The sequence below is a fragment of the Lissotriton helveticus genome, chromosome 1_1 (assembly GCF_964261635.1).
Source record: "Lissotriton helveticus chromosome 1_1, aLisHel1.1, whole genome shotgun sequence".
Taxonomy (NCBI): Eukaryota; Metazoa; Chordata; class Amphibia; order Caudata; family Salamandridae; genus Lissotriton; species Lissotriton helveticus.
The window spans coordinates 1352772528-1352793186 of NC_136057.1; the positions used below are offsets into that span (position 1 = coordinate 1352772528).

The 20659-nt window shown below is 48.4% G+C and overlaps 1 protein-coding gene across 2 annotated transcripts in view; it reads left to right on the top strand.

Annotated features, from left to right (window-relative positions):
- MEI1 (meiotic double-stranded break formation protein 1) overlaps nt 1-20659 on the top strand; it is a 3250839-nt gene that overhangs the window by 1879955 nt on the left and 1350225 nt on the right. For both annotated transcript variants that reach the window (XM_078683295.1, XM_078683306.1), the window contains exon 16: nt 6500-6560. In XM_078683295.1, the coding sequence (XP_078539421.1) occupies nt 6500-6560 (61 nt within the window). The remainder of the gene's footprint in view (nt 1-6499; nt 6561-20659) is intronic.

Consider the following 20659-nt stretch of genomic DNA (forward strand, 5'->3'; position numbering starts at 1 on the left):
TTCTTATCTGGTAGGGGAATTTTATTTTGCGACAAAGAGACACAACAATCATAGGCCAGATTCCTTCCAGGACCGTTACCCATATGATGATCGGGAGGAGGAGCATCATTAGTTTAGGGAACCATCAATGAACATTCCAGTGTCTCTGGTATCTAATTTCCGTCAAATGATTGACGACCATTACAGGCGTTTTCCGGGTGCAAATGCTCCTCAGAGGCCTTTACCTCTCCAAGAAATACCCACTATTCTTCCGGGCCAAAGCACTCCCGAATCCACTAGGGGAACAACCCTCCCTCCTCCTATAGTCATCACAGAGGATTTGCAGGATGGTCAGACAGAGGAAGGGGAAATACAAACGGACATAGATGCCCATGATGAATGGGATGACTACATGGCCCCTATGACATAATCTCCTATCCCTCCTGCTGCGAATTCCCCTCCTGCAGATATTGGGGGATTTTATGATCTTCTAGAGCGTGACACCAAACATTTTGATTTGCCAATGCCAGCTAAGCAACCTGAATGTTTTGTATACAATTTTATACCAGGCATTCAAATTCAGTGAGGGCAATCCCTATAGTTTACTTTCTATGGCAAGAAGGGCTAAAGTTAATGAAAACACCTGCCTCCATTCCAGCTGTCATTCTAAGACTGGACAAAAAATACAAGGCCCCTGACGGCTCGCCTGCATGCCTCATTGGTCACCCAAGGCTGGACTCTCATCACGCAAGCAGCATAGAGAAGCGCCAAGAATCCAGCATCCCCCTGCACAGCCTCACTGGGCAAGGCGGGCCGCCGCCTTGATAATATTGGTAAGAGGTTCTCAGCATTGGCGGCCACCTCCATTAGAGCCTCTAATGCAATGACCATTCCTAGGAGATATGACTGGCAGATGTGGTCAGACATCTCTACTCTATTGGAGTATCTCCTGGAAGATAAAAAGAAAGAGGCTAAAGATATTCTATTGGAGGGAAAAAGAGCATCTTCGGAGCTCATTGAAATAGCCATGGATGTTTCATCCACTGCGTTTCGCCAAATGGCAGGAGCGGAGGTTCTGTGTCGCCAGGGATGGCTAAAGGCAACCACCTTTCGTCCAGAAGTCCAAGCCAAGGTCTTAGACATGCCTTTCGATGGAGAGTGCTTGTTTGGTTAGCACATAGCCGATGAGCTACAATCTATAAAGGCAGACATGACACAGCCAAAGCCTTAGGCAATATCCAGCAGCATGGCTTTCAGTCCTTTTGGGGTAGAGTGCGGGGGCAATTCTTATCCTGTCCGCAATTTCAACAGTGGTACCAGCCATATCCGCAGAGTACCTACCAGCCATACAACCGGTCTTTTCAATCCAGCACCGCTCAGCCTTTTTCGAGACTGGCAAGACGCAAGAGGCAGCAATCTGCTGGAAAATCCCAAGACTCCAATGGGAGGCAATGAAATTCATCAGGCCCCTGCTACCATAGTCCCACACCGCGATCACGTCTCCTCCTCACCATTTCAGAAACTGAACTCCATTTCTTCAGACAAATGGGTTCTAGATATCTTCCAGCACGGCCACACACTAGAATTAATTTAGCATCCTACAAATGTCACTTCTTTTCAAGCGGGCCATAGAGGAAGTACCCCTCAACCAGCAAAATGAGGGGTTTTAATTCCCATTTCTTCCTTATCAAAACGAAAAATGGAAAATGGAGGCAGGTCATGGACCTCAGAATGCTGAACAAGTTCATCAAAAAAGCAATCTTTCAGGATGCTTTCTCTTCAGGAGATTCTTCTCATAGAAAAAGGAGATTACCTGGCTTCTCTCGATCTCCTCAACGCCTATTTTCATATTCCTATATACCCTCAGCATCGAAAATGTCTAGGGTTCAAAGTGGCAAGGTAACATTATCAATGCAATGTGCTTCCATTTCAGTTTGAAATCCGCTCCCAGGGTGTTCAACAAGTGCATGGCACCGATAGCAGCCTTTTTAAGGCGTTCAGATCACCAGGTGTTCCCTTACTTTGACAGTTGGCTCTTAAAGGCTTCGTCTTTTCAAGCGGTAGAGATTTCAACAAGAACCTGTTGGGTTCTCTTCCAGTGTTTAGGTCTTCGCATCAATCTGGAAAAATAGTCCATTATCCCAGCAAAATCGTTGGTCTTTCTGGGTGCACGTCTCAAAACAAATCTGGGCAAGGCCTTTCCTACTCAAGAAAGAATAATGGGGCTCGATGCAGTGTATTCAGTCGCAAGGCTCATTCAATGACAAGGTTCACATTTCAGCAGCAATGAGAGCCGCAATGGCCTGGTGGATGGTCATGGAAAACCTTTTGCATGGCCTCTCTTTCATTCACTCTGTGCCATAGCTGGTGATGACCTTGGATGCATCAATGGACGGATGGGGGGGCTCACCTTCAAGAATTGCAGGTTCACTGCAAGTGGTACAAACAGGAATCGGAGTGCCACATAAACATTCTGGAGCACAAGGCAGTGTTTCTGGGTCTGAAAGCCTGCCTGCCTCGGATCAAGGGTGCGTTAGTGCTCATCAGGATCGACAATACTACAATAATGTTTTATCTCCGAAAGCAAGGTGGCACGAGTTCTTGAGCGATTTTCCTTCTTGCTCAACAGATATGGGAATGGCTCCTTGTCAACCACATCTCCTTGTGAGTGGAGCACATGCCAGGTGTTCACAACGAGAATGTCTACTCTCTTAGCAGGGCCTCCAAACAGTGTCACGAATGGGAGCTCTACAACCAGCATTTGAAGGTATTTTTTCAATCCTTGGGGTTACCCAACATTAGATCTGTTCGCTGTGTTCCTCATAAAAAGTGTCCTCTTTTCGCAAACAGACATCCTCACCCAAATTTGTAGGGAGATGCCTTCCACTTTCCTTGGACGGGGATGTTCGTCCACGCATTCCCCCCAATTCTACTCATTCCTCAAGTACTTCAGAAAATGAAGCAAGAGTCTTGTCGGCTCATTCTCATTGCTCCAGGATTGGACAAGACAACACAAGAGTGTGCTCTGATTCTCTTCCCTCCAAGGAAGGATCTTCTCTGCATGAACCAGGGCCAAGTGGTTCATCCACAAATTCCCTCTTTTCATTTGACACTTGGCTCCTCACCACACTGAATTTGGGTATTTGAGGCTTTTCCAAGGAGTGTTCTACGATACTACAGAAGTTAGCCAAACAGTTATTGCACTTCAGCACTCCAATATTAATAATACAAAGAAGCAAGTGCTTCTAAGGGCGATAATTCCCCGTCCTGACCTTCTTAGGGAGTCACGACTTTTGATGCATCAAATACACATTCAATAATAAATTGTATATAGAGAACATCCAAAACATGAAATCGCTTTGCTGTTTTAATATCAAATTTTACACATTCATTGTCTAAACAATCGCATATCGTTCCCCCTTCTTATGTGTGGGCTTAGAGCGAGTGTCCATCGGCCCACCAGTATTTATCTGAATCTGTGATCGTGGGTGCTCCTCGAGCGTGTCTTAATGATCTTCTCATTCAGTATCCAATAGAGCAGCTGTGGTTCTAGTTGGGCTAGAAGAAGAGTCATGCCTGGAGGGCTTTTTGAAAGTAGATTGAAGGAAGTCGTTTACATGTTGGAGGTTTGTGAAGAAGTGCTGTTTGCCCTGGTATGTGATACGCGCTGGAAAGAGTATGGCATAGGTGATGTTTGCAGGCTGGAGTTTCTTCTTTACTGGGAGGAATTTTTTACGAGCTTCCTGAACCGCCATGGTGAAGTCCGGGTAGATGGCTATCTTAGTACTTTCGAATTATAGTGGCTGTTTCTCTCTCGCTAGTCGTAGCGCTGTGTCCCGGTCTTGGTAATGTAGTACTCTAGTGTTGATCGGCCTTGGACGGGCTCCCGGCGGGGACCGGCCGGTCAGCAACTGGTGCGCTCTTTCAACTATCAGCATTGCAAAAGATATTTCTCTTCCGAACAGGGTGGTGAGTAGGCGCTCTACGTATTCCTCCATTTTGCCCATGTTCGTTGACTCTGGCACTGCAAGAATTCTAAGGTTGTTCCTGCGCAATCTGGATTCTCGGTCTTAATTTTTGGCTGCTATCACTTTCAAAAGTTTTTCCATATTTAGTAGCTTCTCCTTGAGGTATGTTCCAGATCCGATGCACGCAGCTCAGCACACATAGTGTCCATTTTGGCCTCTATGGAGGTGAGGCTGGATTTCATGGTGAGGAGGAGTTCTTTCTGGTCTTCTGTCGAGGTGTGGGCACCTGCGACTGATTCGTCAGCCATGCTGCATTCCGATTCTTCTTGTGTTCTAGTGGTTTTACGAGCTTCAAATGGTAATTTGGTTTGCTTTCCAGCAGTTTTTCCCATGCTGCCTGCTCTATGTTGAATAATCTGGTTGTTTGCTCTGGATCCTATTGGGAGGGCTGAGTGCTAGAAGTTCGAGTGTGTATCAGCCTTATCCTCAGTACTTTAGAGCTGGTGTTGTCACATCACATTCAGGGTTCTGATTCTGCCCAGTGTATTATGCCCTCTACGTTATTATTGGCCGTGTAGGCGGGTGCTGTTCTGTTAGGGTCTGTGCCCTCTGGTATTCCGAGCCTGTGTCTGCCTTTTGGCTCTGATGCAAAAAACAAGAACAATGGAGAAAGGAGGAACAAATACTACGCTCTTTAAAAATAGGAGACTACTAATTCACCCATTTTATGCCAAATGTGCATTATGAAATTAATCAAACATTCTGTACTTCATCACTCATACATGGGGACATGATTACACATTTTTATTTTTTTGTAATCAGCATAAGTTATTTTTCTCTTATTTCTTATTCTCTTTTTTTCTCTTACAAAACAAGAAGTGTTTAGCCAACGCTTAATACATCATACAACACTATATACATATCTATATACACACCTATGTACAACAGAAAGCAACACAAACAATTTTGACAAAAATGAAAAACAAAACAAAAAAACTAAATAGTTTTTCACCCTCAAAGAACAAATGTAGCAACAGCTAAGTGCCCTCCTATTAACTCTAGGGGGTGCACTAGGAGGTAGTCTGACACCACTGGTTCAGTGCACAGATTTGCAGAACCTAAATCCAAAAGTGTGTCAGAAGGAATTAATCTCCAAAATTTATTTTCATATAAAGACTCCTCCGTATGGAAACTGTCGACGCGGTCGCGTTTCGGCCTTCTAATAGGTCTGGCCTCTTCAGGACAGGGCGATAAACAACAAGCAAGCTCAATCCGGCAGCGGCAGGAGAACAATCATTTAGGGTACAATCACTATTTCTTATGACTCCCTGGCAGGGGTGCGTCTTCGTTCACATCCAAATTAGTCACTTCTACAAGCTGTCAACTTTCCAAGGGTCACTCCGCTGTACGTGATGTTCCTTTACTCTACAACACACGGGGCCGCCATCGTGGTCGGGGAAAAACTGGACCTTTTGGCTCCGTGCAGGGGGGAGATGTCCTCCGTGCCCTTCTACAGTTGTCACAGCTCAGATCTGCTAGGTTCTTTTATGTCATTTGTGCTGTGTATATAGCTCTTCCTGGCTGATCTTCAGGGAATTCAGGAGAGGGCAATCTGCAGGCTGTTGAAACGCTTAGATCAGGGGCGGCAACCATCTTGCAGCATTTAGTCTTGTTACGTTATATCTGGAGCTCCTTTAGGAAGCGGTGGCACTTTGCGGTCTCAATGCAGGGTGATCGGCCATTACGATCTGTGTCATTGTGGAGCCTATTCCGGCTGATTATTTGCTCTGCGGGCCTCGTGGAGTTTACTTTCTGTTGGGTGGGCCCTCAGTACACCTCTTAATTAGTAGTTTGGGCCTGGCGAGGTGTTGCTTGCCCTGTTGCTTGCCCTGTGCTCCTTGTATCTTCCTTCCACACCTCGTGACGCATTTATTCTACAGTTTACTGTTGATCCCGCCGTAGGTGGGGAACAGCATATTGGCCTTCACATTTCTATGACCCCCTGTAGCTCTGTATAGTCAGAGGGCAGCGGAGGGGGGAGATGTATTGCCAATGGCCGGGCTCTAATGTGATTCCGAAGCAGGGGGGGAGACCCTCTTGTGTACCCCCACAGGCCGCAGTCCCTGATTCTCGGTCCGGGCAGCAGTGGAGATCTCTGCGTCGCGCCCCGGACGGTACCATTGAACGCCGACCCTCTCTGTATTCTTGAAATAAAAGAGGCATTATTCTGATATGTACAGTAACTTCTATTACTGCAAATATAGGAATTACAAGAATTATGGTAAAAATAGCATCCCCCAGAGAGGCTTAAGCAGACCTAACCTTCTGAAATTTATTGGGAGTAAAATGCACTATAATTACCGGGACATACAGATTTTGAGACAGTAAACTCCAAAATCTGTACCTAATAACGTACCTCAACTAGCAATGTCTTGGTGTTTCAATGCAAGTGAATTGGTCAAGTGCCTGATGATAATAAACTGATTATTTTGTGAGTCATGGTGCAGATAGATTTTCAAAGAATTTACAGGATTTTATTCATGCAATTGCAGCATCTACCGCCTTCATCAGACTCACCCTGGAAGTGAAGGCCACTTTTTGCACTGGACAGAGGTATGACGTCCTGATTTCATTTGAGAATGACAGCCTGTTTGGAATACTTTCAAAGCATTCTTTATTTCTTAATTTAATTCTTGTGTTTTCTGTAATCTTGAGATTGTTTCCAGTAAATGTTTTGTTTTTAATGTGGATGAAATTAACAATCTTGAACTAGAGCATTGATTTGAATTCCCATTGAGCATTATATCTTTCCCACCTATTTCTAAGAGCCACTTTCTTGTATTCCTTCCTGTGAGGATTTGGGTGTATTATATGGTATGGCTGTGCGGCATTCCTGAGGAATATACTTGCAAAAACTGTTTTGGGTCCAGTCAGGCTCGTTTACACTACCTTAAGCTCAACCTAGGATAGCTATGTTTTCAAGCAGCAAGATATGTAACGCATTTAACATTACCAAAGAACAGACTAAGCAAACCACGCAACACCAAAGAAATATGACAGCACTCTATAACAATAGATTATATTTTAATTAATTTTTAGAGTCAAGGATGAGCAAAATCCACTGGAGGGTTCTGGCGATACAGATTTATAAAATAATCTTAATTTATAATCCAACTGCTAACAGGCATTGGCATCTGTAAAGTTTTAAAAACTTTCGAAAAGTTTGTAAAAGTTTGATCGACTAGGGATGGCGTGGCTTGTGAGCCAAAGATCACGGACACGTGAGTGTGTTGCTCTGCGTCGGCCCATTATATATCCTGCGCCATCCACTGCGTGGGGACGACGCTGGCCATAGTACCTAGAAGTTCTCGGTGGAAGCTTCTCTGGGGCTACTTTTTGGGGCAGAAAGTTTCCTTACTGATGCTGCAGTTGCCGGCCCGGCTGGGTCACGTTAGCGACACCGTCCTGTCAGCTGGGGATTGGCGGAGCTGCTTCCTCCAGACTGACCAGCCTGCACTGAGAGGACGGTATGGACCACGTTTCCACCAGACTATATGACTGTGCTTCAGCCCCTGTGGGGCTCCTGGTTGGGCCAGCTCCGCACAGCCCCGATGCCAGTGAGTTGTGTGCAGCACCCCAGCTGACTGGCTCTGTATCCCGTAGAGCGGAAAATATGGGGGCCTCTATCGGGGCCCAGCGGCGAAGATTGAGGCCGGGGTGAGGCTGGGGACCAGCCAAATGATGGTGGTGACCAAGGGGACCTGGTTGGGAGCAGATTAGGTGCTTTCCAGCGCAGTGACTACGGTCTCGACCGGGCCCTGCTGGTGGCTTGACCCTGAGGATGGTGTCTGGGGCCTGATGGAGATGACCCCCTTCCGAGTCGGCTGTGTGTCTCTCACAAACGCCGGAGTGTGTGACACTTGTTTAGGTCTGGCTACTGGCTGACACTGCACAGCCAGGCCCTGGGCTACTGAGTCGAGGGCAACTCCGCCGGCCGATGAGCTCTGCATCTCGAAGAGCGGAGCACCTCAGGGCCTGTATCTGAAAGAAACAATTAGTTATGGATTCCTTACCTTAGAATTACCCCCAGGCGTCAGACTTTATCCGAAAAGTTTTTTGTCAGCAGGATCCCTGCGCGGCACAAGGTGGCGTTGGTCGGCTCCACGTTCGTCGTGGTCACCAGAATGACTGTGCAGTAGCTACTTAGACCCCCACCCTTGTGCGCTGACGTAAGTTCTGTTCTTTCTTTTTCCTCACCTGCCAGCGCTGATTCGGAGAGAGCGCTGGCACACGGTCGGCCGCGAGCATTTTCACTTTACCGTGCTCCCCTTTGGCCTTACCAGCGCCCCTCGGGTGTTCACGAAAATGATAGCGTGGTCGCAGCTCATCTGCGCAGATCAGGTGTTCGAGTCTCACCTATCTCTACGACTGGCTGTTGAAGGCGGGCTCGCCCCAGGCTGTCGTCTCCCATCTCCAGACTACGGCCGACCTCCTGCATTCACTGGGGTTTTCAATCAATGTGCCAAAGTCACACCTAACTCCCTCCCAGAAGCTCCTCTTCATTGGAGCGGTTCTGGACATGAAGCAGTTTCGGGTCTATTCTCCCGAACAGCGAGTTCAGGATATTTGGGCTATGATTCCGATCTTTCAGCCACTATCCCGGGTTTCGGTCAGGATGACCCTCCGGCTACTGGGCCTCATGGCCTCCTGCATCCTGCTGGTGGACCATGCCAGATGGCATATGCGGGCTCTGCAGTGGGACTTGAAGTTCCAGTGGGCAAACATCAGGGGAACCTGTCTGATTGTGTCCAGATCTCATAGAACACTGCACACCAATCACAGTGGTGGCTAACGAACCAGGATTGGGTCGACTGCAGATCCCTCTCCCTTCCCAACCAGAGTTCACAGTGGTGACCAATGCGTCACTTCTGGGGGATTGGGCGGCCACATGGGGTAGGTGGAGATCAGAGGCCTCTGGTCTCCGGCATAGTCCGTGCTCCACATAAACCTTCTGGAGCTTTGGGCGATTCCTTTTGCACTCAAAGCATTCCTTCCCTCTGTCTGGGGAAGAGTATTGCACATGTTCATGGACAACACCACTGCCATGTGGTGCTGCAACAAACAAGGCTGGGTGGGGTCGTGGACCCTATATCAAGAGGCCCTCCCTCTCTGGACATGGCTGGAACATCAGGGCACATCACTGGTGGTCCAACACCTGGCAGGTTCACTGAACGCCAGGGTGGACAAACTCAGACGCAGGTGCATGTTGGATCACGAATGGTGTCTTCACTCAGAGGTGGTGCAAGGTCTCTTTCAACAGTGGGGAGAGCCTTGGTTAGATTTGTTTGCCACCGAAGAGAACGTGCACTGTCAGCAATTCTGCACAATGGAATTTCCAAGGCGCACTTGCTAGGCAACGCTTTTCGTCGCAAGTGGAGTTGCAGTTTTCTATACGCCTTTCCGCTTATACCGCTAAGATCAGGCACAACCGGGACCAAGTCATTCTGGTGGCTCCGGATTGGGCACAAAGAGTCTGGTATCCCGAGCTTCTACACCTGGCCATTCATCATCCGATCATACTGCCTCTTCGGGAGGATCTTCTGTGGCATCAAGAGGGGGACGGTCCTCGACCCAAACCTGTCCAGCCTCCACTTCTTTGCGTGGAGATTGAGCAGCGGCAGTTGACGTTGATTGACCAGTCTCCTGAAGTCTGTAATGTTATCTTGGCAGCCAGGTTTCCCTCCACTAAGACGATATACGCCTGTAGATGGAATACATTTGTGGCATGGTGCTCAGCAAAGGCTGTGGATCGCCTTTCTGCGGTTCTCTTTTTCCTCCTTTCTTTAGCCCAGCAGGGCTCTGCTCTGGGCACTATAAAGGGCTACCTCTTGGCCATTTCAGCCTTTCTTAGGCTTCCTGATCAGCCTTCTCTTTTCAAGTCCCCTGTTGTAAATCGCTTCCTTAAGGGCATTACTCATCTTTTTACTCCTGTTCCCTTCGTAAGGCCCCTGTGGGACTGGAAATTGGTTCTTACATATCTTATGTGCGCTCCTTTTGAGCCGCTACATAACTGTCCTCTCAGGCTTCTGACTTTAAAAACTGCCTTCCTGGTGGCCATCACCTCTGCCCGCAGGGTGAGTGAGCTCCAAGCTCTTTCTTCAAAGCCTCCTTTCCTGACTGTCCATCCGGACAAGGTTGTCCTTAGGATCCGTCCATTCTTCCTTCCCAAAGTGGTTACTCCTTTCCATGTTGGACAGACCATCACTTTGCCCACCTTCATTCCACCTCCACATCTTTCCAAAGAGGAAGAGAGACTCCACCGCCTGGATCCAAAAGGTGCGCTTTAATTTTATTTGGATTGCACAAAGCAATGCCGGGTGAATGACCAGCTCTTTTTTTATTGGCTACGTGGGCTCCTAGAAAGGTCATGCTGTGCATAAACGGACCATCTCTAGATGCTTCGTTTTGTCAATCAAAGCTTGCTATTCCTTAACAAAGAAGGAGTCTCCAGTGGAGTTATGCGCCCATTCCACCAGGGCGACAGTAGCTACCACTGCTTTAGGACGTGGAGTCCCCCTCAAAGACATCTGTCAGGCAGCTACATGGGCATCGCTGCACGCGTTCATTAGACACTACTGCCTGGACAGTCAAGTCTGGAGAGACAGCTTCTTTGGCCGTTCTGTTCTACAGGACTTTCTGGTGTGAACTTGATTCGCAGACCCACCTCTGGGATAGGTATTGCTGGGGTATCTATTCTAAGGTAAGGAATCTATAACTCAGTGTCTCTTTCAGTTGAGAAAATTACTTAACTACGGTAACGATGTAAGAAACATAGGTTAGGTATAGATTTGTTACCGCCCCACCCATCCTCCCCGTTCTGTGAACTGAATTCTAGGGTTAAGGATTTCCTTTCAGGACCCTAGTTTTGTGCACTAGTGGTCAGTGCCTTGCATGGCTCTGCGCCTTTGGCATGGAAAGTCTTGTACAGAACTGACATCAGCGTGTGAGGGCGGCGTCTAAGTAGCTACCACGATGTCATTCCAGCGACCACAATGCCAATGACGAACACGGAGCCTACCGACGCCACCTTTTGACATGCAGGGGTACTGCTGACAAAAAACTTTCGGGATCTAGTCTGACGCCTGGGGTAATTCTGAGATAAGGAATCTATAACTAACCTATGTTTCCTACAGATATATTGTTACCAAAGGTAAGTAACTTGTTCATTGGGGCCAGTGGTTCGGAAGGGAGGGTCGACTGGGGGCTGGCCAGCTAGATCTGCCATAAATTAGGGGGAGAAGGAGGATAGAAGTCTAGGTCGTCCTCCAAAGACATATACTCAAAACATAAACCCAATATTCGAAATTGGGCTAAAAGACACAAAATATGTGAAACTAAGGAAAGATCAAAAATCATTTTCACATGAGAAGGTGTATCCATACACCAAAGATGACTATGTACCAAGCTGAAGGAACCCAGGCTACAACACAGATCGCGAGGGCACTGAGTCAGGCTCTGACAGTTCAGACTCATCTAGTAACTACAACCGCTTCAGCAATCGGAGACCAAGGAGGGCACGAGGGAATGCAGGGAGGCACCAGAGAGGCAAATCGTTTAATTGGCCACCCTATCCAGGTCCTCAACCATACGGACCACTACCACCATTCTTCTATGGCCCACCACAATATCCCCAAACATACCATCAACCACAATATCAACACTGGGACCAGGGAAAAGACCAACAAAACCAGCCTTTTTTAGAACGGGGCAAGACGACCCAGCGTGGAAGAAACAGAAAAGGACAGCAATTACAATGGGCGCAACCTCTGGAAACGGCAAGGAGCCATACACGGAGCATGGGACCACCAGAACCAACAACAAGCAACAACCCAGTTTCATTGTGAACCTATCGGACCCAACCCCAACGCCAGCAACAACGACTTCACACCGTCGCAAGACCTCTGCAACTCCCTTGCAACTTTCTTCCAACGCAAGAATGCAGAGCTTCGGGCCCTAGACTCCGCTTCCAGCCACCAAACCAACGACCCCCACCAGCCTCAGCGTGTGGACCCACATCAGCACTGAAGACACCACCCACGTCATGAACAACAACCACTCTGGCTCCCCCTCCGACCCATGCCCTCATCATATCTTCAACAAAGCAGACACCATCATCGCACCCCACCTCCGGAACCTCATCAACAGCTCCTTGACGTCAACCACATTCCCTGAAAGCTGGAAACACGCAGAAATCAACGCCCTTCTGAAGAAACCAACAGCGGACCCTAAAGACCTCAAGAACTTCTCCCCCATCTCTCTTCTCCCCTTCCCGGCTAAAGTCATCGAGAAGACCGTCAATAAACAGCTGAATGCGTTCCTTGAAGCAAACAACTCGCTCGACCCATCCCAGTCTGGATTTCGAGCCAACCACAGCATCGAGACCGCCCTCATCGCAGCCACCGATGACATCAGGACCCTGATGGACAACGGAGAGACAGCCGCTCTCATCCTCCAGGACCTCTCAGCGGCCTTTGATACCGTCTGCCACCGCACCCTAATAACCTGCCTCTACAACACCGGGATCCAAGGAAAGGCCCTGGACTGGATCACATCGTTTCTCACCGACAGAACCCAGAGAGTCCGCCTCCCTCCCTTCGCTCCGAGGCCACCAAGATCATCTGCGGCGTACCCCAAGGCTCCTCACTCAGCCCAACCCTCTTCAATATCTACATGAGCCCCCTCGCCACCATCGCACGCAAACACAACATCATCTCCTACGCCGACGGCACCCAACTGATACTCTCCCTCACCAAAGACCCATTCACCGCCAAAACCAACCTCCAGGACGGAATGAAAGATGTCGCAGAATGGATGAAGCACAGCCGTCTGAAGCTCAACTTGGACAAGACAGAGGTCCTCATCCTCGAACAATCCCCATCTGCCTGGGACGACTCCTGGTGGCCCACGAAGCTGGGCACCGCACCAACACCCACGGACCATGCACGCAACCTGGGATTCATCCTGGACTCCTCCATCACGATGACCAAGCAAGTCAACGCAGTCTCGTCCTCATGTTTTAACACCCTGCGCATGCTCCGAAAGATCTTCCGGTGGATCCCCACTGAAACCAGAAAGACGGTCACCCAGGCCCTCGTCACCAGCCGACTGGACTACGGGAACGCCCTATACGAGGGAACCACAGCCAAACTGCAGAAACACCTTCAGCGCATACAGAACGCCTCCGCATGTCTCATCCTCGACATCCCTCGCCACAGCCACATATCCGCCCACCTGAGAAACCTGCACTGGCTCCCCGTCAGCAAGAGGATCACGTTCAGGCTGCTCACCCATGCACACAAAGCGCTCCACAACATGGACCCCGAATACCTCAACAACCGCCTCTTGTTCTACACACCCACCCGCCAGCTCCGGTCCACCAGCCTCGCCCTCGCCACCGTCCCACGGATTCGCAGAACCACCACCGGAGGAAGATGATCCTCCTACCTGGCAGCCAAGACATGGAACTCCCTCCCCGCACACCTATGACTGACCCAGGACCATCTCACCTTCAGGAAACACCTAAAGACCTGGCTATTCGAGCAATAGCGGCACCCCTCCACCCCCTCCCTACAGCGCCTTGAGACCCTCACGGATGAGTAGCGCGCTCTACAAATGTATTGATTGATCGGACGTGACATTAACACAAATGCAACTACAAGTACTAGAGAAAGGCTTGGGTTTTGTGCCCACTCCATCAGTAAACAGATTCAAACTCTGTTGTGAACTTAAAGAATTCATCAGAAAAATTAAACTAGAAGTGTTCTTTAGGGACAAACAACCTAATGACGTACAAAGAAGCAACACTGGATTAAAAAGAAAATCCAACTTCACCCCACCACCAATGAACCTACCTGTCGAGCTTTTGGCATTTGAAAAGGCCGTCATGAAGGAAGTGAAGGAACTGGACCCAAGGACCATAAAAGTATTCCAGAACACGAGCAGCATCGAATGTGCAGCAATGCAACAATTGTCCACCAACAAAACCATCACCATTAAACCGGCGGACAAAGGGGGAGCAATTGTTCTGCAGAACTCAAAGGACTACAGAAACGAATGTCTTCGCTTACTTGCGGATACAAGGAACTACGTTCGCATCAGTGAAGTCCCGACAGAACGACTTTGGATTGACATCGCATTCCTCATCGAAGAATCAATAACCAATGACTGGCTGCGTAAAAAAGAAGCTGACTTCCTGATGAACACAAAACCAATCACTCCCTGTTTTTACACCATCCCAAAAATCCATAACAAGCATTGAAAATGCAATAGGTCTCGCAATAGAAGAGTTTAACATTTTCCGTTTTGCAAATGGATGAGTGGCGTTGCATGGATGAGTGGCGTTGCGTGGATGAGTGGCGTTGCGTGGGCAAGTGGCGTTGCGTGGGCGAGTGGCGTTGCGTGGGCGAGTGGCGTTGCGTGGGCGAGTGGCGTTGCGTGTGCGAGTGGCGTTGCGTGTGCGAGTGGCATTGCGTGTGCGAGTGGCGTTGCGTGTGCGAGTGGCGTTGCGTGTGCGAGTGGCGTTGCGTGTGCGAGTAAATGAAGGGAAGCGAAAGAGAGAGAGAGAGTTAAGGGAGGGAGGGAGAGAGAGAGAGAGAGAGAGAAAGAGAGAGAAGGGAGAGAGAGAGAGAGAGAGTTATGGGAGAGAGAGAGAGAGAGAGAGTTATGGGAGGGAGAGAGAGAGAGAGAGAGAGAAAACAAGTGATACCAAAAAAAGTAAGCCATGCACGAGTGATTAACGAATGCTGATATTTTTAAGCCCACAGCAAATGTTACTTTGCCCAGTGGGAGAATATAAAAAATTGTTTGTAAAAAATTGACAGAGTGCGCAAACCACAGAGTTAATGGCCAATAAAAATAAATCCAAGAGCGACCATGTGAGTTTTAGGCAAAGGAGACGGTGAAGAGCCCCCGCTGCCTTGGTTTAAAACAAGCATTGAGAGCCTGGTGGGTGTTATTTATTATATTGCACACATTCTAAACGTAGTGTCCACAAGAGGTCTCGGATTCGACTCTCGAGTAAACCGGTGAAGCAAAGTCATTTGACAACGATCACACATTTTGTCAAGCTGGGAACCTACGATGATTTGAGTGCAGTTTTCTTGATTAAATGTTGTTTTGTTGAGTCACTGGATAAATGTTGAGTCGGACACGCTGAAGAGCCCCCGCTGCCTTGGTTTAAAACAAGCATTGAGAGCCTGGTGGGGGGGGGGGGGGGGAGGGGGAGCCAGCGAGTGGAAGGGAAGGAGCATATGGGGATGGGGTGTGAGACGGTGGTCGTCCCTGGAAGGAGGGGGGGAGGAGGGGAGGAAGGGCTGGTGGCGCCAAGCAGAAAGCGGGAGAGTGTCAGCGTCTCAGCAGCAGCTGGCCTGCAGAAGTTACAGGGACTGCTCATGCAGTACACGGAAGCGGCCCAAAGTAATGTTTTTTAAACATTAACTTGACCCCACCTGCAATGTCCTGACAACATCGGCATGAGTGCGCCAAGGAAAGTCAGTGTGTCATGTTCACTGTATGTACAAGCAATATTGTGTAGGGGTGAAGAAAGAAGGTGAGGCTGCCAGCGACGAGGAGAGACTCTGGGGGCAGCGTGTAAGACATGGGCAGGAAAACCGAGTGCGTGTGAAGAAAAGTTTGTAGGGCTAACGTGAGCGAGAAGGAAGGGTGAAGAAAGAAGGTGAGGCTGCCAGCGACGAGAAGAGACTCTGGGGGAGCGTGTAAGACATGGGCAGGAAAACCGAGTGCGAAGGAAGAAAAGTTTGTAGGGGCAACGTGAGCAAGAAGATGGAGAAGAGTAGGGCTGGAGATGGGTAAATATAGATAGGACGAAGTGTGAGGAAAAAAAGAAATGAGAGGAAAGGGGAAAAGACGGGAAATTGAGTGTGAATGAGTAAAGAAGGGGTGAAATGGCGGGAGTGTCGTAGTGAAGGGTAGAATTGTTTGAGGTGAGAGCACATAGAGGCTATAATAAGACGGAAAAGAAGGCGGGAGATCGGGTGTGAGTCAGAGGGGCAAAAAAAATGGAAAAAGCTGAAGTAAAATGGAAAGAGTGGGCGAGGAAAGAAGGAAAAAATATAAAAAGCAGATTGCGAGTGGAAGAAGCAGAAGAGAAAGAGCGAAGCGTGTGTTTAATAAATAAAGAACAAGCGGGATCCTTGCGCTGAAAGTTAAAATAAAAAAAACAAGACGGAGGGCATTGCTGTGGGGAGGGGGTGGAGGAGAAATGCACACGGTGGGCAGGGGAGGGGGCGGAGCGGGGAGAGCGGCATGTGGGTGTGAAGAAGCCGGGGCCTTTGAAGTGAAGCTAAGCTTCACTTCAAAAGGTGTCGGAGGAATGCGGCTGAGGGAACAGACGGCGATTGCGGCTGAGGGAACTGATGTGCACGCGCTTTTAAGCTCAATGCACATGCACATTGAGCTTAAAAGTCACGGGCACTGCAAGGAATCGCCACGATTCCTTGCTTGTTAGTTAAAGGTTGTTTAAGCCGCAATAGGCTCGCAAGCTCGATGCGCATGCGCATCGACAGGCGAGACCTAAAAATCTAGACAAACCACCAGGGAGGCCTATTGTGTCGGGGATAGGCTCTATTTTAGAACCTTTATCAAAGTTTGCAGACACATTCTTAAGACCAATCATACAAAAAACAGACACATACCTTCAGGATACCAAAGCTGTCCTTTGCCTCTTGAAAGACCTTACCTTCGACCCCACATCCAGCATACTGATCAGCTTGGATGTGGAGAGTCTGTATACGAGTCTCCCTCACAGGGAAACGCTGGAGATCCTTGAAGAGGTCCTTTTTGAGGTAGACTGGTCATATCACACACCCAGACATGTAGTACTTGAATGTTGCAGATTAGCGTTAACTGAAATTTTTTTCAGATTTGAGGAGACACTGTTCCGCCAACAGCATGGCACGAACATGGGCAGCACTTTTGCGCCGAGTGTGGCGGGGCTATATGTAAACCAACTTGAGAAACACAAGATCTTGAACGCCACCAACCCCCACATACAACATATTAAAATGTGGAAAGGTATATAGACGATGTCCTACTGATATGGCACGGCACTGAGGAAGAAGCCAACAACTTCCTCCTATGGCTCAATACACAAGATAGCTACTTGAAATTTACCCACACCATGAGCAGGTCTCACCTAGTATTTCTAGACCTCAACATCTGGGCAAGACAGGGCATGCTAGCTACCACCACGCATTTCAAGCCCACTGCGAGGAACTGCCTTCTGATATATGACAGTTTCCACCCCAGGCACCTCAAACAAAACCTCCCATTCAGACAATTCCTTCAACTCAGAAGGAACTGTACTGACAAAAAGGATTATAATACACAGGCCAATGACCTGAGTGAGAAACTCATGACTCGAAACTACCCTAAACATCTGGTTTCTAAGGCAAAAAAGAGGGCGGGCAGTAACAACAGAGAAGCCCTACTGGAACCAAAAATAACCAATGATACAGTAAACAAGAGACCCACATGCATTACCACCTTTAGCGTAGCATCTGACCAAGTCACTAAGATAGTGAAGAAACATTGGAAGACACTTAATAGTGGCGGACTTGACATACCCACACCAATGTTCAGCCACAGACGGGGCATGAATCTGAAAAATCACCTGGTACACACTAGACCGAGAACCACAGGCACAAAAGAAAACAACACCGAAGGTTACATCCCTTACCAGCAGGCCACTACCCTTGCAGTAACTGCAGCGTGTGCCATCTAACTACAGCTACAAAAACAGTTTCTCTAAACAACAACACCACCTGGGAATTACGCCAGTTTACCAACTGCAACACTACAGGAGAGATATACTTGATCACCTGCATATGTAACCTACACTACGTAGGAATGACAACGAGGAAAGTGAGCACACGCATAGTAGAACACAGAAGCAACATACGATGCAAACGTGCCACCACTAGAATGACAAGCCACTTCATTGAAAAACAACATACACCCAATGATCTGAGATGGGTAATGTTAGAACACATTAACAACAAAGAAAACCTTAAAAGGACACTACACGAACGAGAACAGCGCTGGGTGTTCAAACTCCGCACCGACACTCAAGGCCTTAACAATGATATACCTTGAGGCGCTTTTTGTCCTTAATCTACCGCCCCTCCCCCCAGAGACCATGATGTCATATTAGGCACGCTGACAAGTAATGATTCGAGCAACACTAATCAAAATTTGTGTTGTTTGCGTGAAATAATGTGTGTGTTAAACTGTCATATCAAGTCCTGTGTTGTTTTTATGTGTGAATTCACGCCACACATCCCACCTGCTTGTGTTTTTATAATTCTTCTAGGCACAATCACTGGAGCGTTGGAAGTCTGCACACACCAATATGGAGCAAACCACTCATATTTGTGTGCAGCATGGAGGAAGAATTGTGTACCCCCACTGAAAGGAGGGGGATTGTTTCTAATGTTTTTCTTTATTATTTATATTTTCAGATATACAACGAGAACTATGAATCGTATGTATTTAAACGCATGCTTTTATTAGTAGCAGCGTTCACTATTTTTTCCTTATTTCTCTTCTATTTTACCTATTGAGGTTTAAACAGGAGTGCCAAACACAGGGCTGATCCCTGTGTGGTCCTGAGGAAGAGCTAGGGGAAGCTCGAAATATGTCAACCACACACTGATTCCCTTCTCATTATAGATTGGTACACAGTGTAAACTCCACTTTTAACCATACCTACCTAGGAGCTGGAATAAAATAGTTTAGGCCCACTAGCACGGTATTTTTAAATCACCTACACCCACTCCACTACACATTGCACCACACATAGTCTTCCACGAAAAAATGCTCCTACGTAACTCCGCAAGTCGTAGCACGCCCCAGTTCGTAGAGAGCTGGGATGGCCCCAATGATGAAGCATGTCACCGTGGGGAAACCCTGGTGAGTGAGGGGACTCAAGAAAGACATTTTTCTGTCTTCTGTTTTTTTCTGACCGTATTGGCAAGGAGCCACGGCCACAAGCTAGGTCTAAGAACCCAATATCTTGGGTTTATGTTTTCAGCTAGATCTGCCTTTAGATTGGTTGTGACTGGTGTACCTGGCTGGGGCCTGCCTGAATTGATCTGGAGGAGCCCATCTGCTGTAATAGACCTGCATGGGGGTGCGTGAGACTGTGTTTACCAGCCGCCCATGTGGAGGTACGCCACTTGCAAACACCGGAGATTCTGAAACCCTCCTGACATAGTGAACTGAGGAGGCCTCAGTAGACGCCGGGAGATCGTTGGGCCACCCTTCTGTGTTGTCTTTACCAAGTGATCTATGAGAAGAGGGCGGCCCCTGCCTTTCCTCTAGACGCAGACAGAAGTTGAGGTGGGGTTGCTGGGGGCCCCGTATAGACTTTGCAGGCCGAAATCTGGGTCTGCTGAGATGAAGGCTTCCCTTGTTGTTGGTGCCTCGATTTTGCCTCCTCTTCTTGTACCAGATTCTCGTGTTCGGAGAAGCCTAGAGGCCAGTGCTGTCGATTGATCTGGCTTGTGGCACGCTTCAACACCTGGGGTACTTCAGGGGGATGTCACTGACCCTGCATGCTCGCTGGTGTACTTGAAGTTATCGGCCTGCATCTCTGGCAGATTTGGAGGAGTGATTGTTTCTGCCGGGTGCAGCAGGCGCTTACTGGTACTTAGGGGCCCAAGTATTGTTCACCTTCCTGGGGAAGGGATTTTTGCCAAATAGCTAAATCCTCTGGCACAAATACAGGTACTTGACATGGAAGGGGCCCCGCAGAACCTACTCCTGAGTCATGTGGTGATATGTTGCAGGTGGATACCCACTACCTAAAAGAGAGTGGGTCACAGTGGCACGGTGCACTTTCTGATTAAAGATGCGAGGAGTGCTGTGGACAACATTCTCGGCCACAATGACCGGATTGGCTGCTATCACAGTTCTTGGCACAGCGAGAAGGTCTGCCACAGTTGCCCTGCTTGACACAGCAGTGAGGTTGGCTGCTTAGCCACAATTCTGATCTGAAACAGCAGAACCAGCGAGACTGGCGCCCACAACTCTTGGGGCTTACATAATGTCAGCAGTACCCTTTCATTAGAGGAAAAAACCTCAACTCCATCTTATACTTGGGAACATACCAGCCAGATCCAAAATAGATCCTAAAAACCTCCATTACTCTGACTCACACACTGTATGTGCCATGCAATTCACACACACACAGAACATACAGTTGGGATGTTAGCACTAGGAATCTGAAAGAGACACGTTAGTGATAGATTCCTTACCTTAGAATTTCCCCCGGCGTCAGACTGCATGCTGAAAGTTGTGCTTAACAGTACCCCTGCGCATCAGTAGGTGGCGTCCTGCGGCTCCACGTCCGCCACTGGCGTCGCAAGCACCGAGATGACGTCACAGAGACTACTTAGGCGCAACCCATGCGCGCTAACGTCAGTTCTCTCTTTTCCCCTGCCAGCAAGCACAAATCCAGACTGAGCAGGTGCCTTAGTCACTTTTTGACAACTATTTGAGACTTTTGTCTCCCCCCTTTTTTCTCCTGGAACACGTAGGGATGCCTGGTTTTAAGTCCTGTGGGGCCTGCTGCCGTAATATGTCGGTGGCGGACCCCCACGATGTTTGCCTCTACTGCCTGGAGACTGATTACG